The sequence below is a fragment of the Delphinapterus leucas genome, chromosome 11 (genome assembly GCF_059928025.1).
Source record: "Delphinapterus leucas isolate spDelLeu-1000000601 "Yukka" chromosome 11, BTC_Dleu_Yukka2, whole genome shotgun sequence".
NCBI lineage: Eukaryota > Metazoa > Chordata > Mammalia > Artiodactyla > Monodontidae > Delphinapterus > Delphinapterus leucas.
The window spans coordinates 87,248,350-87,274,167 of NC_143139.1; the positions used below are offsets into that span (position 1 = coordinate 87,248,350).

A 25,818-nucleotide genomic window follows, 5' to 3' on the forward strand; every position below is an offset into this window, starting at 1 on the left:
ATTAGAAATAATGCATTTCAATATGTAACTGTTTTCCATTAATGAAGAACATTTTAAAATAATTTAACTGAAAAAGTACTGAACTGCCCACCAATTTCTGCTGCAACGGTATTCCTTCTGAATGTTTTCTGTGATTTAAGGAAAAAAAAAAAACTGGGTAAAGCTTGATTGCAAGGAATGACAAAAATCTGATGACTGTTTATTGATCTTCAAGAAATTTACAGACTAATTATATTGGTATTAAAAAATAGCAATGATTTTAAAAACGTAAACAGTTCAAGATAACTGAAGAAACAGAAGTCTTTAAAAACTGGCAAATGCACTATATGAATACTTTTCATATAAATTTAAATCACAAAATAGTATCCCATAACCAGTTGAACTGAATACAGGCATGGCTTTCTGACACTTCCAAAAACGGCCAACATTTTAAAAAAACTTAAACTATTCCCAAACTGGAAATAATTTAGATTTTAGAAGTATCACAATAAATAAAAGAAATTTATAAAATCAAGAGAAGATTTGGGGAAATTTTCATAAGGGGATTATATTAATACCACTAAAATAAAAAAGTCACTTTAATTGTTTTAGACTCCTGGTCACACAGGAAGGAAATGAAAAGGATGGCTTTTTCTGAGGAAAAACCTGAGCATGACATCATAAGCTTTTCAAATTTGAAGATCATCAGTTCAGATGACCATAAAACTGAGTACAGCACTTTGTCCACTACAGATACATTTCTCTTGTCTAAGAATTAACTGATTTTGTAACAATCACTGAAAAATTTATGCCTCAGGTTCTCTGGTTTGAAAATAGAGATTAGCTCCATTTTGGAAATTATATTAATTTATGTTGATTATACACTCCGCTAAAGCAAGAAATAAAGCTCTAAAATATTTACCTAGTTAGTGCTCTGTCTCTGGACTTTAGGACCAATACTCTGTGTGTCCTCTTCCTGACTAGGACGTTTCCCACTGCTGAGGCCAGTGCACGTGGAGCTTCTTCCTACACATTTAAAAAAATGTATGCTTAAGATAAGAAAGGTGAGAAGAAGAGTATGCTCGAATGCTACATTCTTACCTTGCTTTAATAGGTGAGTTTGCTGACTATCTCCATGAGCATAATGTAAAATACCACTCCCTGGAGTGCAACCTGTTAGTATGTTAAACATAGTAAAATTACTTAAACTAATTTCAAGTTGTATGTATTACGATTACAAATCTAATTTTTAGTATTTGTATTGTGCGTTTTAGGATTAATCCACAACCCTTCATATGAACCAAAACTCATACCCAAATCAGGAAAACTTAACTTGTCCTTAAATTTAGGGTCATAGAAATATCGACTGTTCAAGGGCAAAATCACTGATAATCATTTTCTAAAAAACACTTCTTTACTGGATGACAATTAGACACTTGATCATGAAGTCAAAACACAGGGCATCAGTGAGATATACATCCTTCCTTCACCTCCTCCTCCCTCAGCACCTATCTAAAACATATGTCCTTGGAGATACAGTAAGGGAATACGGTCCTGCCAGATGAGAGTTAAACAAAGGAGCAGTTACCTAGCCTGTAAAATTGTATCAACTCTCCTAAAAAGAAAAAATGTTATAGGAGAATGGGTTAGCACAGAAAAGTAGATTCTAGAGAAAACATTACGGAAAAATATGAGGATCCTACCCCTAGGAGTGGTTGCATGATGGCCCGAACAAGACAATCTACTTATTTTTAGTGTAACTTCATACTTATCACATTTCTCTGGATAAAGAATTCAGCTTTTCGGGTACTCAAAATTGGGAAAGTGAATGCCCGATCAAGGATGAGGACTTCTGGAAAGGAATATTTCCACCATAAGCTAATAAACTAATGTTCCTTGTTGATATTTTAATTCATATGATTTTAAAATTTCTAGTCTGTCATTCACAGAATGGTCACCACTAATTATAGCAAACGTTCAGGCTTTAGACTTGTAAGGCTGAAGGCCAGACTCTGGACTGTGGCAAATTCACCGCTGAATGGCGCTGCTACTGGTCTTACCATCATCAGGGCTTCCCCTAGTAGCGATACTTGTCATCATGCATCTTTGCACAACTCTACTGAAATATTCACAAAATAATGTGAAGGTACTTAATTCCACTGAATTGTATATTTAAAATGGTTAAAATGCTAAATTTTATGTTGTGCATATTTTACAATTAAAAAAACTTCAACAAATACATTTTTCAATTATCGTATTTATTTGATTTTTATTGTTATTTTCTATTTTTCTGAATTTTCTAAACTGTCTATAGTGAATAGTTTTTTAAAGCAGTTTTGAGGAATAATTTATATACCATAAAATTCAACTGTTTTAAGGGTACAGTTCAATAATTTTTAGTTAATTTACAGAGTTGTGTAATCACCAGCATAATCCAGCTTTAGAACACTTTCATCACATCCAAAAGATCCCTCATGTCCATTTGCTTTCATTCTCCATTCCTACCTATAAGCCTAAGGTAGGCACTAATCTAATTTCTCTTTTAAAAACACGACTTTCCTCACTAGTTCATATAAGTGGAATCATGCAGCATGTGGTCTTTTGTGTCTGGCTTCTTTAACTTAACATAATATTTTTGAGATTTATCCATGTTGTAGCATATATCAGCATTTTGTTCCTTTTTATGAATTAATATTCCATTGTATGGATATACTCCATTTTGACTATCATGAATAAAGCTATTATAAACATTCACATATAAGTCTCTGTGTAGACATATTTTCACTTCCTTTGGATAGACACTTAGGAATGGAATTTATGGGTTGTATGTTAAATTTATGTTTAGCTTTTAAGAAACTGCCAAACTGCTTCCCAAAATGGCTTCACTGTTTTACACCCTACCTCTCAGCAATGTATGAGCATTCCAGTTTCTTCACATCCTCCACACACTTGTTACTGTCTGTCTTTTTTATTTCAACCACTCTAGTGGTTATAGGGTGACCAACTCATCCCAGTTTGGGACTCTTCAAGTGTTAGCATGGAAAGTACTGTGTCCCAAGAAACTCCTCAATGCCAGGCAGTCAGTGATAACTGGTCACCCTAAGTAGGTGTGAAGTCCTATCTCTTAGTAGTTTTAATTTGCATTTCCCCAATAACTAATAATGCTGAACAGGTATTTTATAATAGAAAAAATTTTAGTAGTCTGCTTTATTATAAGAACAAAAATACCTCAAGACATCTATGTATGTTAGTTTATTCCTTTCCTGAGCACAAAAAGTCTACAAAAATGAGAGGACAAAAATGCAGTTTCTGTTGCAGAGATTAAGAATTTTTGCATAGTCATTAAAAAACTTAAATCATAAAGAATCTTGCCCTTTGAAATGCCTTTAAGACACTGTAAATAAAAGCCTACGAATAGGGTAAGTATGGGGCATTAAGGGATACGCTTCCGAAGTATAGTCCTTTCTAGCATTTAAAAAATTTTTTTAATTTATTTTTTGGCTGCGTTGGGTCTTCATTGCTGCGCACAGGCTTTCTCTAGTTGCGGTGAGCTCGAGTTACTCTTTGTTGCAGTGCGTGGGCTTCTCGTTGCGGTGGCTTCTCTTGTTGTGAAGCGCTGGCTCTAGGTGTGCCGGTTTCTGTAGTTGCAGCACGCAGGCTCAGTAGTTGCAGCATGCAGGCTCTAGGGCATGCGGGCTTCAGTAGTTGTGGCGTGTGGGCTTGGCTGCTCTGTGGTATGTGGGATCTTCCTGGACCAAGGATCGAACCCATGTCCCCTACATTGGCAGACAGATTCTTAACCACTGCGCCACCAGGGAAGTCCCCATGTAAGTCCTTTCAAATGGAACAGAAACCTGAAGGGAGAAATTCTTAACAGCATAGTATCCTAAGGATCTTGCCATAATCACTCCCATTTTCAGGTCTACAATGCTCTCTCCTTCATCTGCCTACTTAAATGCTACCCACCCCACCATCTTCTTCTTTTTAAAAAATATTTATTTATTTATTTATTTATTTTTGGCTGCATTGGGTCTTTGTTGCTGTGTGCGGGCTTTCTCTAGCTGTGGTGAGTGGGGGATACTCTTCATTGTGGTCCATGGGCTTCTCATTGCGGTGGCTTCTCTTGTTGCAGAGCACGGGCTCTAGGCACGTGGGCTTCTGTAGTTGTGGCACATGGGCTCAGTAGTTGTGGCTCACGGGCTCCAGAGCACAGGCTCAGTAATTGTGGCACACCAGCTTAGTTGTTCTGCAGCGTGTGGGATCTTCCCTGACCAGGGCTTGAACCCATGTTCCCTGCACTGGCAGGCAGATTCTTAACCACTGCACCACCAGGGAAGTCCCCCACCATCTTCTAAGAAAAGTTTCCTAGTTCCTTCAACTCCCTTTTTTCCTATTGCATGAGGAGGCAGTGTCTTACAATTTATCACTTTTTTCATTTTTTTTTTACCCCCTTCCACACCCCCATTTAGACTCTAAGCTCTATGTAGCTTTTATGTCTTCTATGTCTTTTGAAAGCCTCTAAGCACCTAGCTACAAAGTGTGTTATAGGCAAATATTTACATGATTAAACTACTTTCAAGATTTATTAATCCTATCACAAAACATCATGTTTATAAATTTGTGAAGCAAAATTATTCCAGTTTAACTTGCTAACATGATTAGTTTTGCAGATAAATACAGATTTGGACTAAGAAACAGTATGTACCATCATCATCCATTAGCTAGGTAACTGGAGTCTGTTGCTTTCCACCCTCTGCCACCTGCTTGTTATCTCACTGCTTCACAGAACTTCTGTCCCTCAAACTCATGTGTGGGCAAAAGAGGCAGTCTGTGAACTGCATAATAAATCTGATAGAACTTTTGAAATGCTACCTTGTTAAAGTTTACTTCAAATTGTAGGAGACGCTGAGAAAGAACATTTTTGAAGTATACTGCCATCATTAGCAACAATTTGAATGCAGGTGAAACACGTTCCAGTAATAAAATATTTTGTCTTATGAACACTACATTTGGTATTACATTTGCAGGGGAGACCCAGTGATACAGGAAAGAGTATGAACTTTAGGACTAGTTAGACTTGGATCTGAATCTTAGCTCAACTACTTACTAACTGTGGGATCTTGGTTAAGTTACCTAACTCTTCTAGGCTAATTTTCCCAATCATAAAATGAGAAGCCTACCACCACCCCTCAAGGTTATTGTGAGTATGTGGCCAAAATCCCCTCATACTTAGGCACAAAGTAGGCAGTCAAGATATGAGTGCTTTCGTTCCTTTCTCCTTAAGCTAATTGTTGATGCTCTCAAAAGTATGCAAAATATTTCTGAATTCAGAAAGGTTCAATTTGTTAAAGGTGTTATTCTTAATATCAAATTTTGAATAGCTGACTTCTTTTTTTAAAAAAAAATAAGCATTCCTCTAATGCAGCCTTGGTGGGTTTTTTTTTGCCTTTTAGTAACCATGCAGAATTATTTATTTTACTACCTATAACTGATATACCAAAAAAACCTTATTTCCAAACCACAAAATGACGTTTTAGAATTTAGAATATGGATGTTTTTATCCCCTTACATGACCAAACAGAAAGTAATAAGTCCAGCCATTCAGGCTTGTTTTTAATCAAATTAATTAGCTTCATGCTATTTTTGGTTAGAACCTTTGAAAATTGATATGATTCAAATTTCCAATACATACTGACTTCTTGACACATATTAAGAACATATGTGGCAACTAACTATATATATCACAAAGAAAACCATTATAGACCAGGCTTTGTAAGAAAAAACTCATGTGCAAAAGGACTAGAGGCCCTATGCATGTGCGTGATAAATCTTTTGGCCACGTTCACAGGGCCTCTGACCTTCTTAACTAATTACCTTATAGCTGATATATACTTAAAGGGAGTAAAAAATAATGACCATTCTGAATATATAACATTTCAGTTTCATTTTATCCTTAAAAATTGCTAACCTCGTTCAGTTTGCAAGAAGATCTTTACCTTGACCCAATTCCACCATATATAATGATGTTTCTATCTCTAAAATGTCACTAATGGAGTGAGGGTATGTGTGTATGTATATGTACATGTATGCATGTGTACAAGGAACCTATTACACAATTTAAAGATAGATTTTAAAAAACATATTATAGTGAGGTACGATAAACAATATATTTATAATTAATCTCTTTATGTTACTAAGTACAGAAATTTCCTTTTCACTTACTTCCACTGCTGCTATAACCTGGGATATTTTCTCCAGGAGAATACCCCATGAGGCCTCCATTCCCATTAGGATTAGATGGCACTGATGCAAGAAGACCTAAAGGGAAAAAATTTCCTATTAAGTTATGATCAAGTTCAAGGATGGGTACATAAACAGCTGCCAAAGAAACAAATCAAAGGCATTTACTGACATACCTAGTCCTCTGTATCGTGAAAGCTGCTGATAGATCTGTTTCATCCTCTCAATATTCAAACGGCTTGCCTCAGCATGGTTCACCATTGGTTTAGGGTAATTAACTCCTATCAAACATTTGGCTACCTTTTGAATACCTTCTGGTGCATTCCAGGGATCATAGATATATTTTGCAGGGAAGCCTCTTAGGACAGGCAAATAACGTCTTTTGGGAGAAGGAAGAAAAATTATTAATAAAATGAACTATAAGCAAATTATAACAAACTATTTATTAGCTATGAATGACCAAAATCAAATCAATACCATTTAAATGATTTGTTACCCTTATGCTCATCTCTGCTGCCCATGATGAGTGGGGAATACCCACTTTTCATGTTGCTTAAACATGAAAAGTTCTTCCTAGATTAGCTATTCCAAACTGAATAATAATCATTCTTGATTTACCTGATATAGTCTCCATTGGGATCTGTTCTCCTACCAAAACCAACAGGGCAATAGCAGTGAAAAAACTGTTGGAAAAAGGAACTACAAGACAGCCACATCCAACTTCCAGCATTTATGCTCCAATCTGCATCAAGTAATAATTCTTCAAATACCTTCGGAAGTAACAGTAATCACAATTAGTTTGCACACACATAATTCTCAAAGCAAGCATTTTTCCAGGTCTCTGTAGATCAAAAGTCAAGGCAAGAAAATCTAGCACAGAGCTGTAAAATTAAACATTCCAAAGTTAGCTTCCTTGTCTGTGTTCTATTCTATAATGAGTTATTTCAGGGAAAGAAACATATTAGTAATATATAGATTTCTGAATAGAATTTACTATTCTAATCTTTGCAGTGTTACTGGAAGAGGGGAGAGTAAAAGTTATTAAAGTCACCAATTTAAAAGGATAAGATGGGATATGAGAAGATTAAAAAACTGGAAGAAAAAGCAGTAAACACTTTCAAGAATGCAAAAATGCTACCAAATAAACCACCAACAAAAACTTAGAAGCTTAGTACATTGGCCTACATAATGGGAGCAATCAAATACAAATGACCTTTAAAAATTCATTAGTATTATACAGTTTAAATTTGGGATTCCTTGATCCAAAAGAGAAATAGAATTAAATTATTTTTTATAAATTCGTTGTGTGCTGTACATCTACCTCATGCACAACTTTGTACTAGGAAATACAGGAGATGTAAAAAAACATAGGATCAGAAATGGTCTTTGGATAGGGGAAATTTATGATATAGGCAGGAAGGTAAAACATATATTTAAGTCCTATTATATATAACCAAAAGATGTCACAAAATGTTGTATGCTTCACATTACATAATATAATTATGACTAAAAAGCTATGGTATTGAAGTGAGATGAAATGATTTATAGCTTAAAATTTATAAAACAAATTTGCTATTTCTAAGAACTCAGATGAATCCTTTATGTGACAGAAATGATCACCTATAAATATATATCGACCCAATAAGTCCAGAGTATTAAATCTTACAGCTCCCTTGATGGCTAGGCTGATTTAGCCACTGAAATGACTTCAGGTTAAATGAACCATTTTTCACCAGTTCTCCTATCTGATTATGCCATTCTGCTCCCCAAAAGTGTGTCTGTATGATGAGAATTAAATGCTTTTCTATTGAAAAAATTAGACTATAAATGAATCTACATAGCAGACAATTTTTAGGAATTGTTTTATAAAGGTATAGAGTTCTTCAGAATAAGGCCATACTACATTAGTTGGAAAAACACTTACCTTCATTCCTTCTTCCCAACTAATCCACAGGTCACCTCGTGTCAGGAAGCAAGCAACTGCATGTCTGGCTAAATGATGGATCCAACCCTCCTGACGAAGCTGTGTCATGATGGCATCAATCCATGGAAAGCCTGTCCGTCCTTCTGCCCATTTCGCTAAAGCCTCAGGATTCTTATCCCAAGGAATCTGAACACAGATGGGATTTCCTTCCATTTTGTCAAAGCGTGGATTATTTGTTGCTGCTGTATAGAAAAATTCACGCCATAACAGTTGCCCATAAAGGGAAAGGGGAGGGGAACTGTTCTTTTTTACCTAAGATTAAAAAGCAAAGAAGTATTATCAGCAATTTAAGAAAAAAGTATTTTGAAAAATAAGCTCCAGTTCCAGATAATACCTTTTTGTAGAGATCTGTCAGTTTGAAGTAAAACAGTCGACATGACAAACAACCAAATCGGAGATAAGGACTGAGTCCAGTAGGGCTAGCGAGCAGGGAATTCGCATTCATTCGAGGTCTTTCAAAGTTTGCCACCCAAGCCTGAAAACACACAGAGAAAATTATGCTAACTAATTGCCTTTTCCATTTTAAAAGATTGTTTAAAGTTGAGATTTTTTTTAAAGTTACATAGGGCTTGGAAAATAAAATATCATTTTTCTAGCCACAAATGACAGATTTTAATAAAAAACAAGCAAGATAAAAGTGATCATTCTTTTGTTTTAGCCATCCTCATGCAGTAAATTCCTAACACAAGGCTGAGAGCACCTTCAATCTGTCTCTCTGACATTGAGAAAAATATGAAATAGAAGAACTCTATCCTAGCTTCAAAGTTATAGTCATCAGATACCAGCTTACAAAGAAAGAATAGAAGGGGTAGTATTGATAGTAGCTAAAGAGGAAATAAGAAGAAGAGGAGGAAGAAGGGTATTTAAATGAAGAGATAGTTGTTAATTTTCAAACAATTAGGATTGTTCTATTTTAACTATTTCTCTCAATCCTTCTTTTTCAACAGTCTATTTTTTTGTTTTTAAAAAAGAGTGAAATTATTTTTAAAATGCCAGTTTGACAATATAAACATCATCTGTATTATCATACTTTTCTTTCCAAATGCCTTTCCAAACGTGTAAGTGCTTCAGTTTCTCCGCCTGGCCACACTGCAGAAGATAAGCCATCTGTATCAAAACCTAAAAAAAAAAGAAAAGAAAAGAAAAAAAATTGACAGTAGCATAAAAATGAAATGACAGCCCTGGATAGGTCCTCACAAATAGATGATATATAACATGGTCTCTGTTCTTTAAGATGTACATTTTAAGGTGATAACAGATAGACCACATATTTATAGAACACATAAATAACGCACAGATTTATCACTTCTTAGTTTCAGACTTTCTTTTCTTTTTTCTCCTTTCTTTTCCTTTTAGTGCAAAATACTTTACATGACAAATTAGAAGTGGGATTTTTCTGAATGGTTTATTAACTCTTAAGCTCCACATGTATTACCGTTTACACCTACCTAGTTCTTCCAGTGAAGGGACTCCATATTTCTCATCATGGTCATCAGACAGAGGAGTTGTGCACTTTTCTATCACTTCTGAAGTAATTGTCTCTACTGGTATCTCTAGTGGTTCCATTTTGCTGATGAGAGTCTGGAATCTTTTATAAGTAAGAGGTGGTTGTCCACCATTTAGTTCTATGATCCTATTACAAAAGTTAGTAAAATGCTGTTAGTATTAAAAAAAGGACAATACATTTTGATTGATAAATTCTGAAAAGGCTTAAGGACCAAGAAACTTGTTAAAATAATTAACAAATCTAAAAATCATTCTCTTCATTTTATAGACATCTGCTAGGTATCAAAAATATAGTGTATGCAAATATCAAAACTTTTAAGACAAAGGGAATTAAGCACCTATGAGTGGAAAAACAAGTGGCTAAATAAGCCTAAAGGCAAAAACAAAAAATAATATATATGGAAATATAAAAACATACCACAACACAGCTCAAAGAATCTCTTAATCATCAATAAAAACTAAACCAGGCCAATATTATACCAAGGAGCAATCAGCAAGTCTCATTAATTAGGATTCTATATTACTGTCATGATAATCACTTGCTATTTTCTATTGTGCTCATGTTTTTGTTAAATGTCAGCATACGTATCTCATGTATATATTTTATATATTAGTGATACTGATCACTAATTTCTCAATTAAGTAATACTAAAAGGAAAGATAAGTCTTACCAATGGTAGTCTGAATTAGACACAATTTGGAAATACCAATTATTCTTTTTCACTATGGCCATTTGCTTACTAGCATTTAGCCTTAGTAAAAAATTATTGGTAAAATCCAACTCCATCGTTTTATGCATCAGCAACTGAAGCCTCAAGAGAATTTAATAGTCAAGGTCACATAACTAATAAATAGCAAATCAAAGTTTTCTTAATCCAAATATAATACAGTTTTCATTATACCACATATAATTATGTATCAGTTGTACATACAGAAAGTAACCACCATAAAAACTATGCTCTCTGCTTTTAGTAATTTTGCTTTGGTGTAACACTTTGAGTTTATATATAGGGTCATAATGAAATTTGTCCACTATAATGATACTACAATGGCACTACTGAGGACACTGCTAATTACATAACAGAAGCAGAACAAAAATCTTAGAAAAAATGTTTTCTATATGTTACATTTTTATATGATGGATTATATGTGGTAAATACTCACACTCAATCTAACAAACATTCCAATTTTATGCACAACACTGAGTTTCCCACTTAAAGCAATTGCTCTTATCTTATTTTGCCTCCTTGCTATCAGCTCTCTAAAGTTAAGAAATCTGGTAAACTAGAAGGCAAGTTTATTATCGAAGGATATATGACTTCTGGCTTAATATCAAGTAAGACCCTTGACTGAATCGAACCACAATATTTTGATACACTTGGAATAAAATTAACTAGCTTGTTGTGTTACTTACAGAATTAGTTTTATTAACTTGACAAAATGTGAAAATAAAAAAGTAAAATAATTTAAAAGGTACGTAAATTGTGAGATTTCAGCACTTGTAAGGATGATAGTATGCTAAAGGTTAATGTTAACAAATCTTATGAACCTTCAAATCTTACAGCATATAAAGCTTTCTAAATTTAAACTTGACCACGGAATCTTTGTTGGACAAAGCATCACCAAAAACTGATAGTCCAGGAAATATACTTTGAGAAATAAGATATTATACCATTTTTCAGAAGACTATGTAATATTACGTAAAATTTGCATATGGACTTAAAATCCAGAGACTAGATATACACACATAAAATAAAATAACTTATGACAATCATGTAAAATATATCAAGGCAGTTTGTGGCTATGTATGTCATATAAACTATAAAATTAACATTGCTAAGAGCCCAGAAAGGTAAGTTAGTAGGCTGAGTTAGAACAGTCAAAGGTAACTGTGTGATGCTTTTAATAGTTTTGACATTGAAATTCTGAGTATGTTTATCTTATGTACTTATGTCTGTAATTTTGGTATCTGTCACTGGGTAAACAAAAATCACAGAGGTTAAATAAAATGCTAAGGGTTTGACATATATTCACTTAATTCTACCACAAGTCTATTATGTATGTTTTTATTTCCACTTTATAAACTAGTCCCACAGTACATTCCCACAGTACATTTTCTATGTACTTAAAACCACTGAAATGTACACTTAAAAGTGGTTAAGATGAAAAATATTATATGTATTTTACCATTAAAAAAACTTACTTGTCTAGGTCATATAATGTATGTGAAATTCGTACAATTACTTCTACCCCAGCTTCAGTAGCCAGTTTCTTAATAGCTGCATCTCGTTCCTTTCCAAAGGGCTCAGAATCATATTCAATTGAAAGTTTAGTAATGTTCCATTCCTAAAATAAAAGAAAGGGGCAAAAACATACATAAATTTTAACAATTAGTTTTTCTATTATAATGACATAGGCTGGAAAAAAGTGAAAAGCTCCAATGCTACCTAGTATATAACAAACACTATATATAAGTGTTTGTCATGATAAAATGGAAAAAAATAACATGTTACCAAGTTGCTGAAAGATTAAATGAGTCAATGCATATAAATTGTTTAGGACATAGTACATAGTAAGTCCTCAGTGAATGATAGCTGTCATTATTACTAGCCATTTGTATATTTCTTACTTTGTGGGTTGCAGCTTATGTTTTCTTGGGTTTCTATCGCAGTTAATTTTTCTCTTAAGGATTTGTAAGAGCTCCTTATATTTTAATGATAGCAAACCTTCTCTATCACCTGTGTCACTTTTTTTCCTAAATAGTTTGTAATTTAATTCTATGATTTTTTTGACAAATAAATATTTAGTTTTTAGTTAGTAAATGTTGGAATTTAGAACAAGTCAATAACACTCCCTCCCCTTTTCCCTTTTTGAAAAGGAAGGGAATATAAGTCAGAAAACTAAAGGTAAAAATATAGATCACACAGTCTCCCAAGGCAACTGAAATAAAAACAAAAATAAACAAATGGGACCTAATGAAACTTACAAGCTTTTGCACAGCAAAGGAAACCATAAACAGAATGAAAAGATAACCTACAGAGTGGGAGAAAATATTTGCAAATAATGCAACTAACAAGGGCTTAATACAAACAGCTCATACAACTCAACAGAAAAAAACCCAAATAACCCAATTAAAAAATGGGCAGCAGACCTAAATAGACAATTCCTCCAAAGAAGAAATACAAATGGCCAACAGGCACATGAAAAGGTGCTCAACATCGCTAATAATTAAAGAAATATAAATCTAAACTACAATGAGGTATCACTTTGCACTGATTCTGATGGTCAGATGGCCATCACTGAAAAGTCTACAAATGCTGGAGAGGATATGGAGGAAAGGGAATCCTCCTATACTGCTGGTAGGAATGTAAGTTGGTACAGCCACTATGGAAAACAGCATGAAGGTTTCCTCAGAAAACTAAAAATAGAATTATCATATGATCCAGCAGTGGCACTCCTGGGCATATATCCAGACAAAACTCTAATTAAAAAAGATACATGCACCCCATGTTCATAGCAGCACTATTCACAATAGCCAAGACATGGAAACAACCTAATGTCCACTGACAAATGAATGGATAAAGAAGATGTGGTACATATATACAACAGAATACTACTCAGCCATAAAAAAGAATGAAATAATGCCATTTGCAGCAACATGGATGCAACTAGAGATTATCATACTAAGTGAAGTAAGTCAGAAAGAGAAAGACAAATACCACATGATATCTCTTTTACATGGAATCTAAAATATGACACAAATGAACCTATGAAACAGAAACAGACTCATGGACATAGAGAACAACCTTGTGGTTGCCAAGGGGGAGGAGGTTGGGGGGAAGGATGGAGTAGGAGGTTGGGGTTAGCAGAAGTAGGCTATTATACATAAAATGGATAAACAACAAGGTCCTACTGTATAGCACAGAGAACTATATTCAATATCCTATGATAAACCATAATGGAAAATAATATATAAAAAGAATGTATATATGTATAACTGAATCTCTTTGCTGTATAGCAGAAATTAACACAATATTGTAAATCAACTATACTTCAATTTAAATATATATATATATAGACCACATTACTAGTAAAGTTGGAGAAAACATGTTATGTTTAAGGACAGATAAGCTTGCTAATTTTTTACCCCTGAAGTAAACAGATTTAGCTACCCAATGATAAGCAGCACCTTCCTTGCAGTGTGGGCTGCCCCTACAAAATTTATTACATGGAAGAAGGGACTAGGATAAGTGCTCTCTGCAACTGAATAGGCAAAAAGGTATGATATGAGTGATACTCACCTAACTCCTTCTATTAACTCACCAGTGAGATCATTCACTTCTTCCCTGGGGATAAATTAGTGAACATCTCTCCAGAAAAAAATGAAAAGATAGGGAAGAGAAGGTTCCCCAAACATTAAAAGTATTCAGGGCAGAGTCAAGATGGCAGTGTGGAAAGACGAGGAGTTAGCATCTCCCCACAACTAGGGTGCCTGACGGCCGCTGGTGGTGGACTCTGATGCCAAAGGAGACAGGAGGAACCTGAAAGTGAACCGGTAGGATGTAGGGGGACTGAGGGGGGAGGAGAAGTGGAGGTCAGACAGGATCAGGGCCCCTGAGGCCAGGGAGATCAGGAGAGGCAGGAAGGAGGAGTGGGAGAGAAGCAGAGGGCAATAGCCCTGCCCCTCGGGCCAGGGAACCTGCTGAGCTCCCAGGTCAATCCTCTGCCTTCCAAAGCCCCCTCCAGACAGCATGGGTCCTTGGAGTAGTAGGAGGGAGGCCAGAGAGATCAGGAGAGGCAGGCGGGAGGGGCCATCTGGGAGGAGCGGGAGAGAGGCAGAGGGTGATTGCTCTGCCCACTCAGGCCCCGGGAGCCTGCTGAGCTCCCAGGCCAGTCCCCTGCCCTCCAAAGCCCCCTCCAGGCTGCACAGGTCCTTGGGGGCATAGGAGGGAGGCCGGGGAGATCAGGAGAGGCAGGTGGCAGGGGCCCTCCCAGACAAGAGGAGCAGGACAGGAGAGGAGGGCATTTGCCCCACCCACTTGAGCCCAGGAAGCCTGCTGGGCTCCCAGGTGAGGTCCCCTGACCTCTGAGACCAGGGGTTGGGGGCATGCCTGGGCCCCTTCTGTTCCTTGAGCCTAAGCTCCACCCCCCACGGCCTTTTCCAGCCCTGTGGGTCCTGTGCATTGGCCTGGCCCACCATCCAAACCCCGCCCTTGCTTAGGCCCCACCCTCCAGAGCCAAGGCCTCTCCTGGCACCCCCACTATTTTTGTTCTTTTCCCTCCTTCTCTTTTTTACTACTGTGGTACTGATGTACCTTCTCGTTGTTGATTCATCTATATTTTTACTTTTATATTCTTCCTAAAATATCCCTTAGTTTCCTAGTCTAATTTTATTTTTTACTTTGTTATTTTTTATCTTTTTATTTTTTTTGCTGCCCCAGGAGGTTTGCAGGATCTTGGTTCACGAGCCTGGGGACAGGCTGAAGCTCCTGTGGTGGGAACTCCGAGTCCGAACCACTGGACTAACAGAGAATCTCAGACCCCAGGGAATATTCATCCGAGTGAGGAGGTCTCATGGAGGTCCTCATCTCAGCACCAAGACCCAGCTCTACCCAATAGCCTACAAACTCCAGTGTTGGAAGCCTCAGCCAAACAACCAGTAAGAAAGGAACACAATCCCACTCATAAAAAAAAAAAAAAAAAAAAATGAGATGGCAAAAAAATATGTCACAGCTTAAGGAGCAAGGTAAAAACCTACAAGACCAAATAAATGAAGAGGAAATAGGCAATCTACCTAAAAAAGAATTCAGAGTAATGATAGTAAAGATGATCCAGAATCTCGGAAATAGAAAGGAGGTACAGATTGAGAAAATACAAAAAATGTTTAACAAAGATCTAAAAGAACAAACAAACAGAGATGAACAACACAATAACTGAAATGAAAAATACACTAGAAGGAATCAAATAGCAGAATAACTGAGGCAGAAGAACGAATAAGTATGCTGGAGGACAAAAGGGTGGAAATAACTGCTGAGAAGCAGAATAAAGAAAAAAGAATGAAAAGAATTGAAGACAATCCCAGAGGCCTCTGGGACAACACTAAATGAACCAACATTCGGATCATAGGGGTCCCAGAAGTAGAAGAGAAAAAGAAAGGCTCTGAGAAAATATCTGAAGAGATTATAGTTGAAAACTTCCCTAACATGGGAAAGGCAATAGTCACCCAAGCCCAGGAAGCACAGAGAGTCCCATACAGGATAAACTGTAGGAAAAACACACCGAGACACATATTAATCAAACTAACAAAAATTAAATTCAAAGAAAAAATATTAAAAGCAGCAAGGGAAAAACAAAAACTAACATACAAAGAAATCCCCATAAGGTTATCAGCTGATTTTTCAGCAGAAACTCTACAGGCCAGAAGGGAGTGGCAGGATATACTTAAAGTGATGAAAGAGAAAAACCTACAACCAAGATTACTCTACCCAGCAAGGCTCTCACTCAGATTCGATGGAGAAGTCAAAAGCTTTTCAGACAAGCAAAAGCTAAGAGAATTCAGCACCACCAAACCAGCTTTACAACAAATGCTAAAGAAATTTCTCTAGGTGGGAAACACAAGAGAAGAAAAAGACCCACAAAAACAAACCCAAAACAATTAAGAAAATGGTAATAGGAACATACATATCAATCATAACCTTGAACGTAAATGTACTAAATGCCCCAACCAAAAGACAGAGACTGGCTGAATAGATACAAAAACAAGACCCATATACATGCTGTCTAAAAGAGGCCCACTTCAGACCTAGGGACACATACAGGCTGAAAGTGAAGGGATGGAGAAAGATATTCCATGCAAATGGAAATCAAGAAAGCTGGGTAGCAATACTCGTATCAGATAAAATAGAGACTGTTACAAGAGGAAAGGAGGGACGCTACATAATGATCAAAGGATCTATCCAAGAAGAAGATATAACAATTATAAATGTTTATGCTCCAACACAGGAGCACCTCAATACATAAGGCAAATGCTAACAACCCTGAAAGGAGAATTCGACAGTAATACAATAATAGCAGGGGACTTTAACACCCCACTTACACCAATGGACAGATAATCCAAACAGAAAATAAATAAGGAAACACAAGCTTTAAATGATACAATAGACCAGATATATCTAACTGATATTTATAGAACACTCCACCCAAAAGTGGCAGAATATACTTTCTTCTCAAGTACATATGGAACTTCTCCAGAATAGATCACATCTTGGGTCACAAATTAAGCCTTGGAAAATTTAGGAAAACTGAAATCATATCATACACCTTTTCTGACCACAACGCTATGAGATTGGAAATCAATTACAGGAAAAAACCCACAAATACATGGAAGCTAAACAGTGCACTACTAAATAACCAAGAAATCATTGAAGAAATCAAAGAAGAAATTAAAAAAATACATAGAAACAAATGACAACAAAAACACGAGGACCCGAAACCTATGGGATGCAGCAAAAGCAGTCCTAAGAGGGAAGTTTATAGCAATACAATCTCACCTCAAGAAACAAGAAACATCTCAAATAAACAATCTAACCCTACACTTAAAACAACTAGAGAAAGAAGAACAAAGAAAACCCAAAGTCAGTAGAAGGAAAGAAATCATAATGATCAGAGCAGAAAAAAATGAAATAGAAACAAAGAAAACAATAGCAAAGATCAATAAAACTAAAAGCTGATTCTTTGAGAAGATAAACAAAATTGATAAACCCTTAGCCAGACTCATCAAGGAAGAAAGGGAGAGGATGTAAATCAATAAAATTAAAAATGAAAAAGGAGGGGCTTCCCTGGTGGCACAATGGTTAAGAATCCACCTGCCAATGCAGGGGACACAGGTTTGAGTTCTGGTCTGGGAAAATCCCACATGCCGCAGAGCAACTAAGCCTGTGCACCACAACTACTGAGCCTGCACTCTAGAGCCCGTGCTCCACGACAAGAGAAGCCATCGCAATGAGAAGCCCGTGCACCACAACAAAGAGCAGCACCCACTCGCCACAACTAGAGGAAGCCCGCACACAGCAACAAAGACCCAACACAGCCAAAAGTAATAAATAAATAAAATAAATAAATTTTTAAAAAAAGAAATGAAAAAGGAGAAATCACAACTGACATTGCAGAAATACAAAGGATTATAAGAGACTCTGCAACAACTATATGCCAATAAAATGGACAACCACAAAGAAATGGACAAATTCTTGGAAAGGTACAATTTTCCAAGACTGAACCAGGAAGAATTAGAAAATATAAACAGACCAATCACAGGTAATGAAATTGAAACCATAATTAAAAATCTTCCAACAAACAAAAGTCCAGGACCAGATGGCTTCACAGGCGAATTCTATCAAACATTTAGAGAAAAGCTAACACCAATCCTTCTCAAACTCTTCCAAAAAATTTCAGAGGGAGAAACACTCCCAAATTAATTATACGAAGCCACCATCACCCTGATACCAAAACCAGAAAAAGGTATCACAAAAAAAGAAAATTATAGACCAATATCACTGATGAACATAGATGCAAAAATCCTCAACAAAATACCAGCAAACTGAATCCAATCATACATTAAAAGGATGATACACCATGATCAAGTGGGATTTATCCCAGGGACGCAAGGATTCTTCAGTATACACAAATCAGTCAATGTGATACACCACATTAACAAATTAAGGAATAAAAACCATACGGTCATCTCAATAGATGCAGAAAAAGCTTTTGACAAAATTCAATACCCATTTATGATAAAAACTCTCCAGAAAATGGGCATAGAGGGAACCTACCTCAACACACTAAAGGCCATACATGACAAACCCACAGTAAGCATCATATTCAATGGTGAAAAACTGAAAGCATTTCCACTAAGATCAGGAACAAGACAAGGATGTCTACTCCCATTACTCTTATTCAACATAGTTTTGGAAGTCCTAGCCACAGCAATCAGAGAAGAAAAAGAAATAAAAGGAATACAGATTAGAAAAGAAGAAGTAAAACTGCCACTGTTTGCCAATGACATGATACTATACCTAGAAAATGCTAAAGATGCCACCAGAAAACTACTAGAACTAATTAGTGAATTTGGTAAGGTTGCAGGATACAAAATTAATGCACAGAAATCTCTGGCATTCCTATACACCAACAATGAAAAATCAGAAAGAGAAATTAAGGAAACACTCTCATTTACCACTGCAACAAAAAGAATAAAATACCTAGGAATGAACCTGCCTGAGGAGGCAAAAGACTTGTACTCAGAAAACTATAAAACACTGATGAAAGAAATCAAAGATAACATAAACAGATGGAGAAATATACCATGTTCTTGGATTGGAAGAATCAATACTGTGAAAATGACTATACTACCCAAAGCAATCTACAGATTCAATGCAATCCCTATCAGACTACCAATGGCGTTCTTCACAGAATCAGAACAAAAAAATCTTACAATTCGTATGGAAACACAAAAGACCTCGAATAGCCAAAGCAATCTTGAGAAAGAAAAACGGAGTTGGAGGAATCAGGCTCCCTGACTTCAAACTATACCACAAAGCTACAGTACTCAAGACAGTATGGTACTGGCACAAAAACAGAAATATAGATCAATGGTACAAGACAGAATGCCCAGAGATAAACCCACGCACATATGGACACCTAATTTATGACAAAGAGAAAAGACAGCCTCTTCAATAAGTGGTGCTGGGAAAACTGGATAGCTACATGTAAAAGAATGAAATTAGAACACTCCCTAACACCACACACAAAAATAAACTCCAAATGGATTAAAGACTTAAATATAAGACCAGACACTATAAACTCTTGGAGGAAAACATAGGAAAAACACTCTTTGACATAAGCCACTGCAAGATCTTTGACCTACCTCCTAGAGTAAAGGAAATAAAAACAAAAATAAACAAATGGAACTTAATTAAACTTAAAAGCTTTTGCAAGCAAAGGAAAAATAAACAAGACAAAAAGACAACCCTCAGTATGTGAGAAAATATTTGCAAGTGAAACAACAGACAAAGGATTAATCTCCAAAATATACAAACAGCTCATGGAGCTCAATATCAAAAAAACATACAATCCAGTTAAAAAATGGGCGGAAGACCTAAACAGACATTTCACCAAGGAAGACATACAGATGGCCAAGAGGCACATGAAAAGATGCCCAACATCACTAATTATTAGAGAAATGCAAATCAAAACTACAATGAGGTATCACCTCATGCCAGTCAGAATGGCCATTATCAAAAATTCTAGAAACAATAAATGCTGGAAAGGGTGTGGTGAAAAGGGAACCCTCCCACACTGTTGGTGGGAATGTAAACTGATACAACCACTACGGAAAACAGTACGGAGGTTCCTTAAAAAACTAAAAATAGAACTACCATATGACCCAGCAATCCCACTACTGGGCATATACCCTGAGAAAACCATAATTCAAAAAGAGACATGTACCACAATGTTTATTGCAGCACTATTTACAATAGCCAGGACATGGAACCAACCTAAATGTCCATCGACAAATGAATGGATAAAGAAGATATGGCACATATATACAATGGAATATTACTCAGCCATAAAAAGAAATGAAATTGAGTCATTTGTAGTGAGGTGGATAGACTTAGAGACTGTCATGCAGCGTGAAGTCAGAAAAACAAATACTGTATGCTAACACATATATATGGAATCTTAAAAAATAAAATGGTACTGATGAACCTAGTTGCAGGGCAGGAATAAAGAGGTAGACACAGAAAATGGACTAGAGGACATGGGGTGGGAGGGCAAAGCTGGGGTGAAGTGAGAGTACCATCAACATATATACACTACCAAATGTAAAATAGTTGGCTGGTGGGAAGCAGCAGCATAGCACAGGGAGATCGGCTCAGTGCTTTGTGATGACCTAGAGAGGTGGGATAGGGAGGATGGGAAGGAGGCTCAAGAGGGAGGGGATATGGGGACATGTGTATGCATATGGCTGATTCACTTTTTCACGCAACAGAAACACAGTATTGTGAAGCAATTCTACTCCTCCCTCCTGGAACTTACTGAGGAACTTACAGAGGTAAATAAATAATTAAATATGTAATAACTATTAGGAAAAAAATAGGATGCTATGATAGAGGATATGGGGGTGAGGGAGAGCTGGTAAGTTAATTATCTACTCTTAATTACACTGGCTAGACTTTTCAGTAAGTGGTGAAAGTGAATATCCTTGCTTTGCTCCCTATCTTAGGTGTAAAGCATTCAGTGTTTCACAATTAATTATGATGTTAGCTATGCTTTTTGTGGACAATCTTTACCAAATTGATATTTATCAATTTTCTATTCCTAGTTTGCATATAGTTTGCATAAAGTTTTTAAAAATTATAAATGGGTGTTGACTTCTGTCAAATGATTTTTCTTCATCTACTGAGACAATCATAATACCCTGTCCTTTACTCTATTAATAGGATTGTTAATTTTATAATGTTGAACCAACTTTGTATTCTTGAAATAAACCCCACTGATCATGATGTAGTATTATTTTAAAATATTGCTAAATTCTATTTGTTAATATATTAAGGATATCTGAGTGTGTGTTATGGGGGACACTTGGCTATACTTTTTTTTTTCTTTCTTAAAAGTTCATCAGGTTTTGGTATGAGTTATGCTGGCCTCATAAACAAGTTCAGTGTCCCCAATATTATCCTCTGTTTTCTGAAAGAGTGTCATAAGACTGGTATTATTTCTTTCTTAAATATGTGGTAGAATTCACAAGTAAAGCCACCTGGGAACTGGAGTTTTACTTATTGGAAGGTTTTTATAATTACAAATGCAATTTCTTTAAGAGAGGGCTATTCAATTTCTCTTTCTTCTGAGAATTTTAGTAAGTTGCACTTTCCAAGAATATTTTTCATTTCATCTTAGTTGTACAATATATTGGTATTATGATGTTTACAATATCCTTTATTATGTTTTTAAAGTTTAGAGACTCTAGTGATGTCCCCTTTTTAATTCTTGATTAAGGTAATTTGTGTTTTCTCCCTTTCTGGCCCTGATCAGTATTGCTAGGAGTTTATCAATTTTATTAATCTTTTCAAAAGAAAACTGAACTCTGAATCAATCAGAGTTCAGTCAGTAGACAGAAACCACATTAGTAATTTGAACAGGGAAAATTTAACCTGAAGAATTGTCAGCAAGTAAAAGAAGAAGAGTTAAGGCTATATACTGTCCAATATGGTAGATAACCACTTGCCACTGAAGTGGGTTCTGAGCACTTGAAATGTGGCTAGTTGGAATGGAGATGTGTTATAAGCATAAAATATGCAGTGGATTTCAAAGACTTCATATAAAAATAGGTTAAAATAGTTTGTTTTGTAATGATTTTATATTGAAAAGATAATATTTTAGACATACTGTGTTAAATAAAATACATCTAAAAAATTAACTTCACATTTTTCTTTTTTAAAGGTGGCTATTAGAAAATTTTAAATAACACACGTAGCTTCTGTTGGATAGTATTGTTCTAAGGTGTCCAAAAGCAGCTACCACCTCTAAATGGAGGGAAAATCATTAAGCAATGAATTAAGAAAGTTCCCTTTCTTCCCTGCTGCTGAGATTCACACCTCATTGTATGGGGTGTGCTGACTCAAGAACAACCTTCCCTGTAGGGAAGAAACCTGCCAGAGGGCTAGGGCCAGAGCTGGTTCCTAGGAACATCCCAGTTGGTGGCTGAGAAACTTCCTGCAGGGTATGGGCTGACTGGAGCTGATCTGTAGAATCGGTCCACTGCATGGCAGAGAAATATGCCAGAGGGTGTGAATGAGCTGGAGCTTGTCCAGGAGGGCTACTGAGGTGAGGGCTACTGAGGTAAGTGCTACTGGTCCTCCCACATGCTCATTTGCTGGCTAAGGTGCTAAGAAAAAAAGTATAAAGATACCATAAAGAAAGCCCCTTCTCTCCTGCTGTGACCTTACAAAGAACCAACAGCAATTTCTATTGACAAAACCTAAAATCAAGCCAGCCAGCAAAGGAAGAAAGTTTACAGCATCCAGCTTCAGTATCACAAAGCAGGGCAAAGAAGGGTGGATTTGGAGCCGAGAGACAAGAAATTGTTTATTCCATGTTTATTTTCTCTATTGTTTGTCTGCTTTCAGTTTCATTGATTTCCATTCCTCTCTTTATTATCTCCTTTCTTCTACTATTGGTTTAATTTGTCTTTCTCTATTTTTTAAGGTAGAAACTTAGTTCGATTCTTTTCTAATAGAGTATTGAAAGCTATTAATTTTCCTCTAAGCACTGCTATAGCTGAATCTCATAAATTTTGATATACCGTATTCAAATACGGTATGTTTGATATACCGTATTTCCATTATCATTCAGTTACAAAGATTTGCTATTCATTTTATTTTAAATTTTATTTATTTTTTATATACTGCAATTTTATTTCAATCACACAAATGAAGTTAGCCTATAGGAAATTTAAATGAAACAGTATGGTAAAAATAGCAGAGAACCAAAAACTCTAATAAGGAACTACACCTAAAGCATGAGAATTCAACATTCATTACTGTTTCATCTTCAGTTTTGATTGACACCTGATGCCTGCAAATTTTGAAACAAACTTTGAGATCATGATGAAGAGATTTCAGCTATTCTGATTTCTTCTATTCTGAAGAGATTTCAGCACCAGCACTAAGATTTGTACATTCAGTTGGTTTGCAATTCACTTGTTAGTCATTTACATAGTGTATAGTACAGATTTGTCACAAGTCAGATCACAGCGTTGAAGGAAAGAAGCACCTTCCTGTAATTAGAAAGGATCCCCTAAACTGCACTCACCTTATGACATGCAATGTACATGAGCACAAAAACCATAATATTGTGGCTCCAAGGAACATAGTTTTGATAAGGAAAATAACCTAAGCTTCTGTTTCCCATTTTAATTACTGAAATCTCTAACAATGATAAAACTGTCACATAGGACAGTAAATGTATACAGTAATTCAATCAAACTTCTTGGAAAGAACACATTTTTGCTATTCATTTTAATTTAATTCTGTTGGTCAGAGAATATTATTCTGTAAGATTTCAGTCTTGAAATTTGTTGATAACTGTTTTGCGACTGAACATATGGTCTATCTTGGTGAATGTTTCATATGCATAAGAAAATAATATGCATCCTCTAGTTCTTGGGTGTAGTGTTCTACAAATATCAGTTACATCAAATTGATTTCATAGTGTTATTCATATCATCCATATCTTTATTAGTTTTTGTATATTCTATCAATAAATGAGATGTAAAAATCACCAACTATGATTGTGAATTTATCTATTTCTCCCTTTAGTTTTATTAGTTTGAGATTCATGTGTTTTTATGCTATTAGTAGATAATACATATTCATGATGGTTATACTTTTTCTTTTAATACATTTCTTTCCTTCTTTCTTTCTTTTTGGCTGCATTGGGTCTTCGTTGCTGTGTGCATGCTTTCTCTAGCTGTGGAAAGCCAGGGCTACTCTTCGTTGTGGTGTCCGGGCTTCTCACTGTGGTGGCTTCTCTTGTGGAACACGGGCTCTAGGCATGTGGGCTTCAGTAGTCGTGGCATGTGGGCTCAGTAGCTGTGGCTCACGGGCTCTAGAGTGCAGGCTCAGTAGTTGTGGTGCATGGGCTTAGTTGCTCCACAGCATGTGGGATCTTCCCGGACCAGGGAAGGAACCCGTGTCCCCTGCCTTGCCAGGTGGATTCTTAACTACTACGCCACCAGGGAAGTCCAGGTTATATATTTTTGATGTGAGACTTTACTCTTCATCTGTGGTAATTTTGTCTTGAATTCTACTTCTTTATCTTACTGCTTACAAAGTACATCATTCTCAGTCTCTTTTATTTCAAACTATGTTTCTTCATATTTAAAGTGTCTCTTCTAATCAGCATACAGTTGGTTCTTGCTTGTCTTTTTATGTAGTCTGATAAACTGTCTTTTAAATGGAGAGTTTAAAAAAGACCATTTACATTTAAATATAATTATTGATATAGTTGTGTTTAATTTTATCTTGTTGGTAAGTCCTCCGTTTGCCCATCTCTTCTTTTACTCCTCTGTGCCCCCTACCTGCCTTCATTTGAATGAGTAATATTTTTAGTATTCCATTTAAAATTCCTCTATTAACTTTTTAGAAATAGCTCTTTGGGTTATTTTAGATCACAATACGTATTGTTACCACAGTCTACCTTCAAATAATATATTACACTTGAATAATGTAAGAATTTACACATACTTCTATTTACCTTCTTCCTACCTTGTGTGATCTTGTTACAGATTTTATTTCTATATATGTTTCAAGCCCCACTATATTCATATTATTCCCTACAATTTATCAATATTAGTTGGTTTTAACCTGTCAATGGTCTTTTTAAAGGAAAATAGGATATATTAATATACATAACTAAAAAAAAAGTGGTCTTTTATATTTACCCATATTTTTAGTGCTCTTCCTTCTTTGAAGATTCTGTCTTTAGCCTAGAACTATTTTCTTTTACCTAGCAGAACTTCCTTTAATATTTCTTTTAAAAATAAATAAATTTATTTATTTTTGGCTGTGTTGGGTCTTCATTGCTGCACACGAGCTTTCTCTAGTTGTGGCAAGGGGGGGCTACTTTTTGTTGCAGTGTGTGGGCTTCTTATTGCAGTGGCTTCTCTTGTTGCGGAGCACAGGCTCTAGGTGCACGGGCTTCAGTAATTGTGGTGCATGGACTTCAGTAGTTGTGGCACATGGGCTCTGTAGTTGTGGCTCACAGGCTCTAGAGCGCAGGCTCAGTCATTGTGGCACAAGGGGTTAGTTGCTCCGAGTCATGTGGGATCTTCCCAGACCAAGGATTGAACCCATGTCCCCTGCATTGGCAGGCAGATTCTTAACCACTGTGCCACCAGGGAAGTCCCCTTTTAATATTTCTTATAGTATAGATCTGATGGAAATAAATTCTCTCTGCATTTGTCTGACTGAAAATGCCTTCATTGTGCCTTCCATTGTCTTCTGGACTTTTTTTTTTTTTTTTAATAAGAAACCACTGAACACTCTTACTGTGGT

The 25,818-nt window shown here is 36.0% G+C and overlaps 1 protein-coding gene across 5 annotated transcripts in view; it reads right to left on the reverse strand.

The window, feature by feature from the left end:
• Positions 1–25,818, reverse strand: part of CRY1 (cryptochrome circadian regulator 1) — a 93,250-nt gene continuing 67,432 nt past the window's right edge. For 2 of the 5 annotated variants that reach the window (XM_089921229.1, XM_089921230.1), the window contains 12 exons: positions 11,913–12,055; positions 9,652–9,836; positions 9,234–9,322; positions 8,538–8,678; positions 8,144–8,455; positions 6,838–6,989; positions 6,396–6,598; positions 6,202–6,297; positions 1,748–1,831; positions 1,081–1,152; positions 902–1,005; positions 16–128 (listed from right to left, as the gene is read on the reverse strand). In XM_089921229.1, coding sequence (XP_089777355.1) covers positions 902–1,005; positions 1,081–1,152; positions 1,748–1,831; positions 6,202–6,297; positions 6,396–6,598; positions 6,838–6,989; positions 8,144–8,455; positions 8,538–8,678; positions 9,234–9,322; positions 9,652–9,836; positions 11,913–12,055 — 1,581 coding nt within the window. In that variant the 3' untranslated portion in view covers positions 16–128. Of the gene's footprint in view, positions 129–901; positions 1,006–1,080; positions 1,153–1,747; positions 1,832–6,201; positions 6,298–6,395; positions 6,599–6,837; positions 6,990–8,143; positions 8,456–8,537; positions 8,679–9,233; positions 9,323–9,651; positions 9,837–11,912; positions 12,056–25,818 lie in introns of all 5 variants that reach the window. The other 3 variants (XM_089921231.1, XM_022599907.3, XM_022599908.3) reach the window with 3 other exon arrangements.